A 15,877-nucleotide genomic window follows, 5' to 3' on the forward strand; every position below is an offset into this window, starting at 1 on the left:
GTCATGTAAGGTGGATACTTTCTAACGGGCGACCTTCAGGAACGACTCTCGGTCCATTCCCCGCGTAAACGGCGAAATGTTTCTCATATTTTAGGCCTTAGTTGTGACAGCGGCGAGACTGGGCCGAAATGTCGGTCTAGAGATTCGCGAGTCGGTTTAAATTAGCGAGTCTAGACGCCTCGGAAATACCACGTGGTGGCGATCGTCATCCTGCATCCGCCGTCTTCCACTTCGGATGTTCGCACCTCGGCACATCCGCCCATCGTCTCTGAACATTCGTCTGAATCCGTGACAGTCTTGGAAAATACAGCTTGGTCTGCAAAGTGCGCGATCTCTTGCCATAAACGTGATAAATCTGCTTAATCTGTCGACAGTCGTGCTGTCATAAACAATACAACATATGTGCTCTTATTCTTGATTCACTGCTTCCTGACTATAGCTGTCTCGTTCATTTTTTTAAGTTTAACATACGTATACCAATCACGATTTGTTTAAACGTAAGCTAATTTCCTTTACAGGAATTTTAGTTTGTCATTATCTCTGATTGACGATGCATTAACTAAAAATGTTGAGAAACACATTTAATTAACGCAGAAATTATCTTTATTTTTTTATAGCGAAATAATAATATTGGAGAACACGCAAATTATGATCTAAATAAAATTTTATTTCTGTTTCAGGTATGTATCTCAAAGTTAGAAAAATTTCTAGCTGATTATCAATTCCCAGTCCGTAAGTTACATAATGCATTTGAATTTATCTTTATTATAATTTTGTAAAAAAAAAATAGCTGTGTCTTCATCTTCAGTCGTTTGAATTATGATGGACACACTATAATATTTACGTCATCCTTTTACGTTTCTCCATTCCACTACTGGTCTCGTATTCGCCACACCCACGATTGTCACTTTCACATGTGCGATCTCCGGGCTTGTATGTGACTTGATGCATTAAAGAAAACATGTGAAACTGACAGTCACCTGATAAACGTTCGCTTGCCATTTATCATAGCTTATAATTGCAAACATGATTCAGTCGTCGTAATAATCGAGTTCAGATAGGCAAGATAAGAAATTTAAAAATTAGATCACAGCCGTAATCACATTACTAATCATATGATGAACTAGATCAAAGCTGTAATCATATATCGATTTACGTAAAAATGAAAAATCACTTGTAACTTCTAAATCGATATAAAATTTAAATAACGTTGGGACTATAAAGCAAAATAAAAATTTGAAGGGATATATACATATATATTATAGATATGTTTATTGGAAATCTGAAGTGTCAGATGTCCGACGTGCGAGGCTTTTAGCGTAATTTGCGGATCTATGGCGTGTCTAATGCTCCCTGTTGTATCTAATGGAAAATCTGCCATTGAGTTATGTATTAACGCATCAGTAGCTAGCTAGTAGCTAGTCCCCAGGGCTGCGCATTCCACCTAAGAGATGATCGTACATTTACAGTCTCAGGTATCCAAGCGAAACTATCGTGATACTCAGGTAGAAAATCCAGGACTAGAATAGGATCCACGATAGAACAAAAGAAGAGTCACGTTAAGAGAATTATGGGAGGATTACGGGAAATTAGACGAGATCAGGGCTAATACAAAATACTTAAAATAATTCCTATTCATATTTATTTTTTATTATTAGATATATATTTATTTTTTCGTCACGTTATACAATTTAGAAAAGTGTCATTCGCAAATACCCGCGCGCACGCACAGCTAGAATTTCCACGCTCGCGTTTCGTACAGCTTAAATTACGACGAGGACCGCCCTGGTCCGAATTTTTCACATAGTCATGATCGTTAGCGTCCCCGGGTGTGATACGACGAGGTATAATGCACGACAAGTCGGCGCAACACGTTAATTGAGCGAGAGTTACAACGAACGCACCGTAGACCTTCTCCGTAACTCCGCTCGGCTCGGCTCGGCTCGGCTCGGCGCGGTTCGGCTTCGCTCGGCTCGGCGCGGCTCGGCTTCGCTCGGCTCCGCTCGGCGCGTCAGCCGGCTGGCGGTTACTCCGGACCGGAGTCCGGCTAGTGCCGTCTCGTGCTCGTCGCGCTGCCAGTCGTTTCGTACACGAGAAGGCGCTTCGGTCGCATGGCCGCCCTCAGTACTCGCGAGCCTCGCTCGGTGTGTGTTTCGTGGTGTGGTTGTCGTCGCCGTGACTGTCGTTCCCAGTTGTTTCCGGCCGCCTGTCTCGCACGTTGCCTGTCCGCGCGACGTTCGCAATTAATTCCGTTCGCGAATCCGTCCCGCCCGACGCGACGGCCGTCTCGTCGCGATTCTCCGCCGCCGCGAACGATATCCCTCGCTCTCTCTCGCTCTCCTTCTCTTTCACTCTCGCGCGAACGGGAGGAAGAGGCAGCGGCGGCGGCGGCGGCGTCCGTTGAGTTCGTGTCGCCCGTGCGGCCCGTATCCGTGTGTCAGTGTGCGTGAACAGTGCGTTGTGTACTCCAGCGTCGTCGGCGCCGACGAGGAAGATCGCCGGGATCTCCCGTGCCCTCTCTCGGTCGCCATCTCTCCGCTCTCTCCGTCTCTCGCGACCGTTTCCTTCCCATCCGCGTGACGGCGACGTTCCACGTTCGCGTGTGCTACGGAGTTTGGAGTACTACGCGCCGCTCCCCGTGTGTTTACGATCGTTGCGTCCTCTCTATCGCCGTCTCACTCTCCTCTCACCTGCGCTCCTCGTCTCGCCTCGCCTCGCCTCGCTGCCTGGCGCGGACAGGTGTCTCGTGGAAGCAACGGAGGAGAGAGCCGACGCCTGCTCTCTGTGATATAACGTCGGGCCTTCGCGGCGCCTCGACGGCCCTTCCCGAATCCTGCCGAGAAAACGAGCCCTCCACTGCCTGAGTCGTCGTTATCGTCGTCTACCGACAACCGCCAGAATACGTACGTATTGCATGTAACCGCGATCTCGCGCGCAGTTCCGCGACCCGCGTCCCCCCTTACCCCCCCTCTCCCCCGCCTCTCGTCGGCGTGTCCATTCTTTCGTTCGCTCGCTCGCTCGCTTCATTATATTCGTTGTGCATGTGTATGTGCGCGTACGTGTGTGAGAGCACGAGGCGAGGAAAATTGTTTACGCCTACGACGGTTACAGCACGCCCTCGTATCGCGGACGATGCCTGTCCTGTCCTTGGAGGTTAGTCAGTCGGTCGTGCGAGCAGTGAATGGACGCTTCTTTACGCGACGCTCCGAGCTCCGTCGTGTGTTTCGCGTTTCGCGTTTCGCGTTTCGCTCAGCTCCGGGAAATTGTTCCGTTAAAAAATGCACGATTGTGCCGAGTGACGGTTGTGTGGCACGAGGGTCAGTGAGGGTCAGTGAAGTGTTCCTGTCCGTGGAAATTTCCGGTCGCGTTCGTTAGAATCGCTCCGCGGACTGACAGAGAGCGGAGCTAATAATCTGTTGAATGTCGTAGGAGAACGCGGAGGATAAATTCCTTTCTTCTCGATCCAAGTGACTTATTTTTCCGCGCCGAGCAATCTTTTAAATTGAGGGCATCGGGGCGTGGTTAATTAATTAAATGTAATAATGTGACGTGCTCGCGTGAAAAGGATCTTGTGTTCGCGAAATGACGTGTGTGAATTTGCGCTCTATCTTAATGCACGTTGGTTAAAGATAAATACGACGGGAACACGTTTTACGTTAACTTTTTAAACAATAGCGGCGTGGCTAAAAAGACGAATCGATTTCTATTTTTACACATGCGCCGAATAAAGTTATTATCGCGTTTCATCGCGTTTTCATATTAAAACGCTCAGTCGGTCGGTCCTTGGCAATAATTTTATCGTTCATAAATCTGTCCGGAAATCGTGCCGAAGTAATTAAATGTCGATGAGCGGCGTTTCATATCGCGCGGAAAGCAGCCGTTTCGATATCCTCCGCGAAGTGCGAAACAGCACGATTCAATCTACCGCCGGATGAGCCGGGCCTCGGAAAATTCTTTTCATTTCCGTCGCGCGGAAAATTTTCTTCGGCCTTGATCCGCATCTCATAAAATTCTCGGGCGAGATAAGGACTCGATCGATTTGAAGAATATTAGAGATAAAAGGATGAAAGGGAAGGACATTTTTTTTGCGAATTAGTTATGGAACGTGTCGATCCTGATTTACTTTATTAATTTTTTTATTTACTTCAATCATTTCTGAGTAATATATAAATTGATTGTGACAAATCGAGCTCTCACACACGCCGCGCCGCCCCCGGTTAATAAATATTATTTAATAATAAATTTAATCGTTCGGATATTAGCGGAAATTAGTATGAAATTTGTGTCATTTCATTTTATTTTAACAAAGTTAAAATTTGGCTCTTTATTTAAATACGTTTTAACGTCATTTTCATTGATATATTTTTGAAAAAAGATCAAACTCGTTGCTTGTTGTATAATCGTCGGTTGCCCGCGAACGAACACAATGCGCGCTATTCATAAAGGTCGGGCAGTGGCTGTTAATTTTTCCTCATTCGTTGATGCGCAGGGACGCGGAGACGCGACTCTCCTTCAGTCATCAACGTCGCTCTCGCGGTTCTCCGTACGAGATATTTTCCATGGTATGTGCCAATCGCGAGGAATTCCGTTGTAAATAGCCAGCGTCTCTCCATGAAGCCGGTCTCGATTTAAACGACTTTTCGTACGTTCGTCTACCCTGATGGATCCCGTCAAGGTGCACCGTGCCATAATCTCGATAGAATAACCAAGTTGCTTCCCGCACCAAGAAGAAATTTCTATCTGGAGCGTGCAAGATAATTAGCTCGACGTCTGTAATCGAGCGGGCGATAACGAGAGCGTCATTCGTATACATGTGATATAATCACGCGCTTAAACGACGCTCGAGAGATCACGTTGTACACTCAAGTATACGCAAGTTTACAAGTGAAGAGCTGAAAGATCTCTCGGAGCAATCGGCGTCTCTTTGCGCGACGCGGACGATCAGATGCGCGCTCGCCCGGGAAGGATCAGTAATCGCCGATAGTTGGTCGACAACGACGACAGTCGACCGCGCGTAATCTCGAGGTATCTCGGGGATCATTATCGTTGTCACGGGATCGCGCTCGAGCACGTGGGAGCCGCGCGAATCTCACCGTCGAGCCGTGGAGCCGCGAACGAGAAGTGGTGAACGACGACGACGCGAGCCGCTGCCGCCGATCCCTCGAGCAGGTGCACACCGGGATGCGCGCCACGCTGACAGGGACCACCCGGTAGCTCCGTTGCCGGCTTTCGTAGCGATCCTCAGCCCGTGGCGCCGGAAGAGACGGGGTCGCTGCAAGGATCGGGCCCCGAACGCGATGTCCATACGCGTAAGTGGCGTCTACCTGGTGCCCACCAGCCCGGGCGCCACCGACAACGGCGGCAATGACAAGAGCGGCGGTTTGGCTGTGGATGGCAATCTGCATCATCAACAGCAGCACCATCATCATCACCATCACTCGACGACGAAAACGGTGACGATCGTGACGGCGCCGCAGCGCAGCAACAGTCTGGATTACCTTAACTTCGAGGAGAAGCGACAGATCATCGCGTCGTCTTTGTCTTTGAGTGACTTTTTGGCGCATGGACCAGCAGCAGCCGCGGCTGCCGCCAAGGAGGTAGCGGCGAACACGGTGATCGGTGAGTTTAGTGAACGATTTAATTATTATCGATTTATCGATATTTAATTATTATTGATTTAACGGTATTTGCAACGAAAAATCGCATTCGTGCTGTGCGCGCGGGTATATTAATAATGCAAAAGGATGAGTCACGTGGCAATTGACGTGATAATCGACTTTGTAGATAAGTATAGGTATTTTATTTTTGTCACAATGACATGACGCTTCGAAAAGAAATGATCTCAGGGAAGTATTACTAGGATTATTATTATTATTTCCAGCAACTATTATTAGCAACAAGATTTAATGAGAATTTCCGTGTTTGAAACGTATTATTGCAAACGATAGCGCGATGTAAAGAGATATTAGTGTAATTATATCGGAGAGCGTTTCTGTCATTGGTTGTTTCGTATATGTGTCAGATGGATTGAACACGGATAATCGAACAAGGTATTCTTCTCGGTCGATCCGGTTTCGTGGCATTCTACCGTACACTCCGTACAGCGTGAACGTTCTCATTTATCTATGACGGTGTCGAGTCTGCTGCATGCCACGTTTTGTTTCTATTCTATCAACGATATTGAAAATAATTATCGCATGCAGGTAGCATTTCACCATATCGGATTTATATTTTATAACAAACACATACTTCGATATATTTAAATATTACTGCGTTATAAATGAGTTACATTCTAATAACGGGTTATTTTAAAATTATGCTCATATTCTGTTGTTTCATCACAATTTAATAAACGTAATTTTCTTTCCGAAAAATCAAAAAAAATTTTTGATAACATTTTTGAAAGACTTAATTTTTCCTCGATATACATATCACATTTATAAGATCTGATCAATTTTATCAATGGATGGAAGCATAAACATGAGGTTCACAAAAACCATACAGAGCGTTCGCGCTTTTCAATGAACTTCAAAGCGGATTTAATCGTTTCACGTCACTCGATCGATTCTTACGTAAGTCTGCCTTTATTATACTTCGACCCAAAGCACCATTTGCGTCCAAATAAACTAACGAGAGTACTATGGCATAAATAAAGAATCTCCTAGGGTAAACTCGGGTAAGATGGCCATAGAAGAAAAATGGCCAACCTATGTTCTTTCAATCTAGCAATCTAGCTCACCATGAAACATCGAATGAACATGAGTTGGCCATCTTTCCTGCGTATGGCCATCTTACCCGAGTTTACCCTATACATGTAAATTCTGATAGAGAGGTAAAGAATCGTCGCGTTTGTGGCGCCGAGAGGGTTAACAGGTGATGATGACGAGGCACGTCGACCGCCACCGCGTTTCGATTACCCGGACGATAATTGCCGGCGATTCGTTTCCACCGTCGACGGTTGCGTGATTTACGACGCGACGCGACGGGGCTGAGAATCGTCGGGCGTCGACGCCGTCGTTAGTCGTGTGGTCCCGGGGCGTCTTCTGGCCGACGCCGATATGTTGAGATAGCAATGAATTGAGATAATCGACACGACGAAGGTAATATCGGGAGATATAGGCGAAAGAGAGGAGAGTAAGCGGGGGCGGCAGTCCAGCAAGGACGACGAAAGGAAAGACGGAGGTAGAAACGCGCGCGTTGTGTGCAAGGTGGAAAGCCACTTTGCCGTCTCACTTGGATTTGGAGTCAAGGAACTCCGGTAGCGAGTACGAGAGGCGCGCCTTGTAAACAAACCTCGCGTGCGTAGCGTGCGTGGCCTGCGTGCGTGCGATGCATCGGCCACCTACACGGTGTCTCAGGTAGAAATGGTCAATATTGCTAGTGATAGTATCGGTCTTGAACAATGAGATAGCTCCTCCTTAAACATTCTATATACCCGGGAATTTTCCTGTATAACTCCGCGTTCTCCTCCCTATCTCCCTTTCTCGTGTATCTCGCGGTATCTCGCGAGGTCGTCGGTCGTTGTGGGTAAAAAGGGACAAAGGGAGGCGTTACAGTATGGCGCCGGTAGTCTGCTTTTCCTTTCTCTTCTCTTCCTCGTGTACGCGAATGCACCGCCCTTATTATCTCGTAGAGGTAGCGTCTGTAACTCTTTGGGAACAACACGGGAAATCAGAGAGGGAATAGAACAGATTGAAAGGAATATATAATTTTATATACAAAATTAATACTTGACATACTTAATTTATTGCAGTAAATAAAATATTACTATATACAGAAAGTTATGTACGCATATAGAGAATATCGTATACCAGACAATGATTCCGCTAATGATTTCATTATCCTATTATTGCTAATCCAAGTTTTCACAATGTAATTCGCACTTTTATTTTTTATCACGCAGGAAGCTAACAGCGATAAATCTTTGCCTTGACTCTCCTAATATCTCAATGCGTAATATGAGCTTATTATGTACGGATATTACTGCAGTCGATAAGAAACGTGTGTGATTTTTTCTCGGTCGGAACTGTCAGATCAAATATTATCGTACGGTTTCGAGATCAATATTTACTTCGTCCATTAGGCGAGATAATTAACCGATAACCGTGGTAAAATATCGCGATCTTCTAAAGTATCAGTATCGATCATTCTCTTGGCGATGTTATGTTTATCAATCAGTCATAAAACGTAGTATATATAACTGCATTTCGAGAACTGAAGCTAAAGTTTTTCCTTACAACTTAATATACATAAAAGGTACTAATATAATATAATATAGGTACAATGATAAAAATAAAGTAATAAGATCATCAACCAATTTAATATTTTAATTCAAATACAGGAACAATTTAATTTATAGAAATCAACAGAAATTTCATTATTATCTCGCCATTTTTTTCTTCGACTAGATTTTAATCGCGGTCTTTCCGGTATGACAGACACGCGTCTAAGCCCTTTCACCTTTTTTGCTTCTCTACTGAGAATTTCCTCGAGGCGCATCGCTGCGTGCCTCGCGACCGAGTATCACGGCGACCGCGCCTATACTGCATTGTAGCTGAATCACGTGCTCATACCACGGTGTGATGATCAATCATTCCCGTACATTCGATACGAGATACGACCGACACGACTGTAACTACGCAGAAAAGAATCGACTTCGAGACGTTGGTTTTTGTCTTTAGTTCTTTTATCCGAACGTGTTATGAAATAACGTCCATATAAATATTACTCGTAGAGAAAGCGTAAACGTTCATCTCAATTGATAGTTGTTAAATTCTACTCTTTAACAATTGACTAAATTTTTCTTTCCATACTATAATTAATATCAGAACCTAGAAAAAGGCAGGAAAGGCGTGTTAAATTGCAAACGAAATTAGTCGGCATTGGTGAAACCGGTCTTCGAGTCGCTGTATCATGAAACTATTTAATTAGCACGCCATGAAACAATAAATGCGTCAGATGCATTACGCAACGCGTATAATTGTCCATACTCGGGCGAACGGGAGAAAAAGACGCGAGATAGCATTGCCGATGCTGTAATGGGTGCAGAATGCAGACGTAATGTGGCAACGTTGCGCGGAAATCATTCATTGAGTAGAGAGCTGCTCTTGGCCGGTCGACGACTGGCTGATCGGCTCGGATAAGAACAGCGGAACTTTGGTGGCGAAGGGTTCTCCAACGATAACAAGAGGCCCAAGTTCGGTAATCCGATGTCTGCGATGCGTCTTAGAGGTCTCGGAGGAAACCCTAAATCCTTGTTCAAACACACAGCACCGGGTGCCATTTCTCGTGAAATTTACATTAAAATTGTTTACTAAAGCATATTTTCAATTCTATTAGATCTGCAACTGTATTAAATTAGATGTATATGATAATGTTTTAAATACTACAGATTAATAATATGAGTAATCAATACATTAATAAAAAGTTAAATTTATTAAGTTACGCGATTTAAAAATTAAATACACTATGTTCTATGTGACAAGTTATAAAACAATAGCTGCTTGTATTTAAGTATTAAATTCTCACTTTTCTTTTACACTGTGACCTACTTGATTTTATCGCTTATTGTATAATTAGATATTTCACTTTATGTCTTAGCATAGAATTTATCATTCTCCAATTGGTGTTTATTTATTCAAATAATATTCTTTACGTAAATCTTATACATTCTCTACGGGATCACTTGGTAATATTTGGTAAATGTAAGACTTATGTCTTATTTAAATAGCTAGTGTAAACTCGGTATAATACAAGTCATTTTACATCTTCAATGGGTAATTTTCTTCGAGCAAAGGGAAAAACGCAAGAGGAATCTCCTCGATAAATCCATGAACGTATACGACAAATGAAACGCTTAGTTAATTATTCTACAGAAATGAGAGCTTCTTTCCTCAGCCACTCCTATCTATTCATGGAACGTTAGCATTCATTTTATTGAATTTTTACTATCTCTCTCGCGAATAAGGAGAGAAATATCTTTTATCCAATTAATTGATTTTTTTAACAAAGTGCTGTGTCATTAATAACTTACACCTTCATTAATGGTAGATTGAAGAGAGTTGATGGGATCGTGAGCGTCATGAAAGTAAAAATCTCAGAGAAAGTATTTTTTACAATTTTACTTTTAGATTCATCGTTTAATTTTGTCCGTACACAAGTTTCTCCATGCGAAGAGTTCGTTGTTTACGTAAAATTCGTCTTCTTCAAGTTGTCTACGGCCTTTTCTAATCTGTCAGAAACTATTTTTTTTTATAATACTGACATCGAGATAAAAATTCTGATACTAGTCAAGATTGAAGCATTTAAAAGCAAATAAAATTGTTTTCTTTCTCGTAGAAAGATGCGGTATATATTACCGTTAGTTCGAGGTCTTAGATACGCTAAATCTTAGATACGGGCACGTTTCTTCGTTAATTAATTATTCAGCCGCGCACATTTTTTCTTCTTCTCCAAGTTACGCGATAGGCGGTTCTTTGCGTAACATCTCGGCGCTCGTGTAGTTGCTGCACTGGCAAGAAGAAATTGTGACTCATAGAAGATTCATCGTCTAATTTTGCAGAGGCAGTATACAGAGGCAGACAAGCTTTTCCATGCCGACAAGCTCGTTGTTTAAGCAAAATTCATCTCCTTCAAGTTGCTTCTGGCCTCTTTTTATTTGTTAATATCGACGATTAAACAAAGATTATAGGATTTAAGTTAGTATATCTGCCTGTGAGATATACGACTTTGAATTAATTGTTATATTATATGTATAAAAGTAATCAATTGTCAGTTTAGAAACTTTACTCAAGACTAATGGTTTTATACTACTTTATAAAAAAACGATATAAATATTGCTGAAATAATTTTTGGAGTCATCGTATATTACTATGCTCGGGTCTGTATTTTAACGTCGGTTTCAGTCTCGTATGCCAAGAAAGTCGCCGCGGGCGTATAACTGTACGGCACAAATAACATCTTATCCAGAAAAGCGTCCGAAGTAAGCTAAGGGAAAAGTTTGCGTCCGAGATTGAAAGTCGTCTGGCATTGGACATGTTGAGAAAAGTAACTGCGAAGTATGTCGTGTGATATGTTTCATGGCACATGTGCCTGGTAGACACCTAGTTTGATTTGTGTGAAACTGAAATAAGAAACTAAGAACGAAAAACCTTTTTTATAAATTCAAGATATTAGATTATTAACAGAAATGTTTTATTAATCGAAAAAAGAACATCGTAAATACCGTAAACATATGTAACGAAAATTAGAACGAAAATCACAAGATAAGATAATCGTGAGAAATAATTTCAAATTAGTCACTCATCCGTGGAAAGAAAATACTAAAGAAGTTTGTTGCATCAGTTATACGAGATAAACTTCGGCTTCTCTGTATGCGTCTAATAGAAGTTACTAATTTTCGACCGCGACTCATCTCTTGCTCTATATCTTAATTTCACTCGAGGTCAAACTTGTTACATCTCGCGACTTAACAAGCATGCAGTCACCGTCGTATGATCCGCTCATCGAAAGAAGACCCTCTCAAACCACGCCGCGAGCCACGTCTCTCTCGCGGAATGTCAAGGCTGCTGTTGGTCGGAGGGAACGTAAATTTCTACGTAGAACGACGAACACGTTGCGCCTGTGAAACGTAGTGGGTATCAATGGGAGATATTCCATCAGCTAGCTTCTCTGTGCCGATGAGCTCATCTGTTTCGCGTCGAGACGCGAAGAAAAGCGAAAACGACGCGAGACGACATGACCTGACGACGACACTCGCCTTTCGATTTGTCATCTTTCACCTTTCTTCATAAGCTTTCCTTTCGTCCCTCTACCCACCTTCCTCTCACTCTTCTTATCTCTCTTTCTCTTTCTCTCTCGGCACTTAACTCGCCGTGTAATTAGCTCCTCTTTGCTCTCGCGTTAGAGAGGCGCGCGGTTCCCACGTGCCATCGTCGGCGAGTATGCATGACATTACGAAAGCCTGTCATCTCACCTTTTCGCGATGCGCTAACGCTGTGCGCGATAAATGAGCTATTGCGTTCGCGTTACGAAATTTACGACGACACGGGTGGTTCACGACATCAAACCTGGAGAATTATAGCGATATAAATCGTTGTACGACGGTATAGCGTGTGATTAGATTTTTAGCTTTATACCCGATAAAAGAGCTACGTAATTTTTTTATTTGTCGCCTCACCGTAGTTTAAAAATAGATTTATTTATAGGCATTCTCAAAAAAGAATTTTATGAATATTACATATTCTTTAATGTATTTTCTGTACTTCTCTCGTTGCGCTTTTAATTTTCAAGATTTATACACACATACATATATACATATAACACATATAATTTTATGATGATATATGATAATATGACATAGCATGATTATTGATTAGCTACGCATTTTGTGGTAGACATTTTTTCTATTGTAAATTAAGCGTGATTATCACTTTGCGAAGGTATTTGGCTAATGGCAAAGGGTTATCTTTGGGGCTATATTCGACAACATTCGGCATCGATCATCTGCTTGCAATATAACCACTATGCTCGTATTTTTCCATCCACTCTTTATATCGAATCACCTGGATCGGAGGGATCGATATATATTCATAGCTATTTCTATAGCGTAGACAGGTGTTTTTTCTTCCCCAGCCGCACCTTACTTTTTCTTATTTCTTTGACAATTCTTGTCGCGACAGATAAAATTCTCCCAATAATATATTTTTTTCATTTCTATGCAGATGTACAAGCATATAAAAAAAGTTAAAAGGTAGCTTATTTTTATATACTTTATTGTCAAGTTGTTACAAGTTGATACAGAGAAGTTGAATCGAGAAGATATAAAAGTTATAGACATAATCGGACATAATTAAGAATTTGATAAAAAATTTTAGTCATAGAATGCTTTTCTAACAGCTTTCATTTATTTATAAAAAAATACAGAAATGTGTGAGTGCATATGTTTTATAAATACTTTTATAAACATCGTCAATTTCAATCTTCTACCATGCTGCTAGCTTTGACATAGACGGAGCGCTTTTAACGAAAAATAATTTCCTGGGAGTATGGTATTTATAGTGTCTTTCATATTAAATATCCAATCGTTCAAACGTCGTACAATCTCGTCGTAGACTAACAGCATATTAGCAGCGACTAGATTTATCCCGCCATTTACTGTTAGACTGTTAGAGGATCGCTTTCGACGCGAGGCGGATCGGCAAAGTCGAAACGTTTTCCCATAATAACAATAGTCACAATTCGGGACGTGTGAGCGTGGTGATCAAAGCGAATACGTAATACGAAGTGAAATCGAAGTGTGTAGAGCGGTGCGCGAGGTCAATGTAGCAAACTTTACTCGACGCCATCGCACCCTTTCTATGGTTCTCTGTAGCCGAGTTAAGGTGAGTTCTTACTCGTCCCTTTGTGAAGTCTTTGTGGAGAACGACGGCGTGCATGCATGCGTGCGTGCGTGTGTCGCTTTTACGATGGCGTCTCGACGCGGGTCAGGTGAGCGTTAAGCCATTTGCAGGAGCGAAAGGGTTAATTTTAACACGCCCGCGACTTTTGAAAGGGTCTTTTAGGCGCCGCAAGAAATTCGGGTATTAAGTTTCTTTCTTCAAATAGTGGTAGATTAATATTCATATCTTGTGTCTAGCAAATTATCTGTTTAAAGAATATGTATTTATAACAGTTTAACACATTTGTGATACTATCCGTAGCAAATCATGCAAGAAACTAGATTGAATATTATATTATTTAATACTGAAATTATTAATAAAAGTAAAAGAAATATTTAAGAGAGAGAGAGAGAGAGAGAGAGAGAGAGAACACGATAATTTTCTGTAAAATTAAATAATTTTCGTAATTTACGAAAATTTAAACTTAACTTGGTTTATCCAATGCAATTATAAAGGATGATATCGTGGTTTATCTTCTAAATTAAAATTTTTCTATGACATTTGCCTTAACTTATACAAATACGAAAATTTTGTGAAAGCATATTGTTACTTTTTGGCGGTTAAAAGAATGTGAAAATTGATGACATATCTAGTTAATTAGAAAATCAATTTATTTGTAATGTGGAATTCAATTAATGTTATTGTGTTTTCTTGGTACGATTCATTGGCTATTGTTGATTCATCGATTACGTCAGACACAAACTCAGAAATGTCAGAAATGTATTTCTCGATAACCCATCTAGCTCGCCATCTAGTAAGTAATATGGCAGTGAGTAAGAGATAAAAAAAGAAATATATGAGTTCTATAGGTATTATTTTTGAGGTGGTTACATTTCGCTTATAAATTTTAAAGTCTATAATACAAACCTACAGAATTAGTTTAAAAACAATATATGTTTGATATTATCGGATATTATATATTATATCTCATCATAAAAAGATAAACATCGTATATATTTTATTTATTATTGAGTAATCTAATCGCACGAATTATCTTTATATAATTATTATAAAAGTTAATTCTGTTGTAATATGACAATACGTCAACCAAATGCAGCATGAGTTACATAAAGTGTTTTCGCATTTGCATAAGTTGAGAAGATCGCCGCAAAATGATTTAGATTTAAGATTAAATTGTATCGTCTGCAGTTTCTACTCGGTAAATTGCTACGGACCGGTCTTGGAATTACTTTGTCGTAATGATAGTAGATATACGTTGTCGTTAGTCATATTGCTGATACGATGTCGACAGAGTGTAGTTTTTCGCACGGAAAGGAATCAGCATTCACGTCATTTGCCGCTCGAAGAAACCGTCGTGATTAACGGAGAATAAATCATGTAACTATTACCAAGGGACTGCGTGCGAACGAAATGAAAGATATAAAATGTGCTGGCAGGCACAGGACAATTCTTCCGCAGGCAACGGAACACAAGTAGCAAACGCGTTATTGTGTTGTTTACCTTATCTGATTCAAGTAAACATGAATCTGCGCGGCAGAACTGTGCTCGGTACTGTACTCCTTTTCATGGATCGCGACGAATTTTTTGATAGTTTGATATCAATTTTAATTTAATTCAATTTAGCGTAATAAATATCATTGTGCGAAACTGTGCAATATATACATGTTGAAAATGACAAACTGAGAATTTGTAAATTTGTAACTTACAATAAGATAAACGTGTTGTTTTAAGTAAAATTCTAAACTAACATTACATAAAATAGAAGGATATAAAGTTTAATATACAATCATGTCATAATACGCAAAATTATATGCGCAGTTACGTACCTATAATATAAGAAAATTTTGTATACAAAAACATTTAGAAATTTAAATTTGCCAGTAGTAATACTGTTTTTTTTTTTAATTGCTCGTGGTCAACTAGGAAGATGATTAAATAAATTGAATAAAACGCGATTCTCCTGCAACATGGAAATAAATGGTCGACTGCTTTTCTTCTTCTCTCTTCCAATTATTCTTCGTTTTCTTCTTTACCCTCTTTCTATCTCGCGCTTTAATTGCAATCATTTAACATGGGCTAAGGCAGAACTCCTCGCGCAGCTTTGGCGAAACAAATTGCCGTTTTCCTGGTTACCGTAAATTTCGAGGTCTGTTTGTTTTTCCGTCATTTTTACGAGTATATGTCTCTTAATAATCTGCAGTAAAATTTTCCCGTTCTGATCTTTAAATTACAATTTACTTTATAAGAAAAAATTGCGAGGGAGGAAATAATATTAAATGACTTCGGGAAATATGTCTAGACTTTCCTTTCATACGCGCGCGGTGCATTCCTAAGTTTTCTAAGGAACGTGACAGCTTTCCTAACAAAGTGACCCTTCAGATTATCATCTTTGTGAAACGTGTAGCGTATACGTTTCATAATGGAAGATGTGCGTACTCACTGATTCGTTCAAACTTTGATGATATTTTTCAATTTGC

General features: G+C 41.0%; 2 protein-coding genes across 11 annotated transcripts in view; both read left to right on the forward strand.

The window, feature by feature from the left end:
* Positions 1-15,877, forward strand: part of LOC139821224 (phosphatase and actin regulator 2) — a 211,398-nt gene that overhangs the window by 36,936 nt on the left and 158,585 nt on the right. For 4 of the 10 annotated variants that reach the window (XM_071792140.1, XM_071792143.1, XM_071792142.1 and 1 more), the window contains exons 1-2: positions 2,605-2,903; positions 4,490-5,619. The exons of 2 other annotated variants lie outside the window; for them this stretch is intronic. In XM_071792140.1, the coding sequence (XP_071648241.1) occupies positions 5,298-5,619 (322 nt within the window). In that variant the 5' untranslated portion in view covers positions 2,605-2,903; positions 4,490-5,297. Of the gene's footprint in view, positions 1-2,604; positions 2,904-3,049; positions 3,328-4,489; positions 5,620-15,877 lie in introns of those variants that run through there. 4 more of the 10 variants (XM_071792144.1, XM_071792148.1, XM_071792146.1 and 1 more) reach the window with 3 other exon arrangements.
* Positions 9,009-15,877, forward strand: part of Bnb (bangles and beads) — a 204,465-nt gene continuing 197,596 nt past the window's right edge. Inside the window, exon 1 of the mRNA XM_071792156.1 lies at positions 9,009-9,013. The gene's annotated coding sequence lies outside the window, so the exon portion shown is untranslated. The remainder of the gene's footprint in view (positions 9,014-15,877) is intronic.

The sequence above is a fragment of the Temnothorax longispinosus genome, chromosome 10, assembly GCF_030848805.1.
Source record: "Temnothorax longispinosus isolate EJ_2023e chromosome 10, Tlon_JGU_v1, whole genome shotgun sequence".
In the NCBI taxonomy this organism is placed as follows: domain Eukaryota; kingdom Metazoa; phylum Arthropoda; class Insecta; order Hymenoptera; family Formicidae; genus Temnothorax; species Temnothorax longispinosus.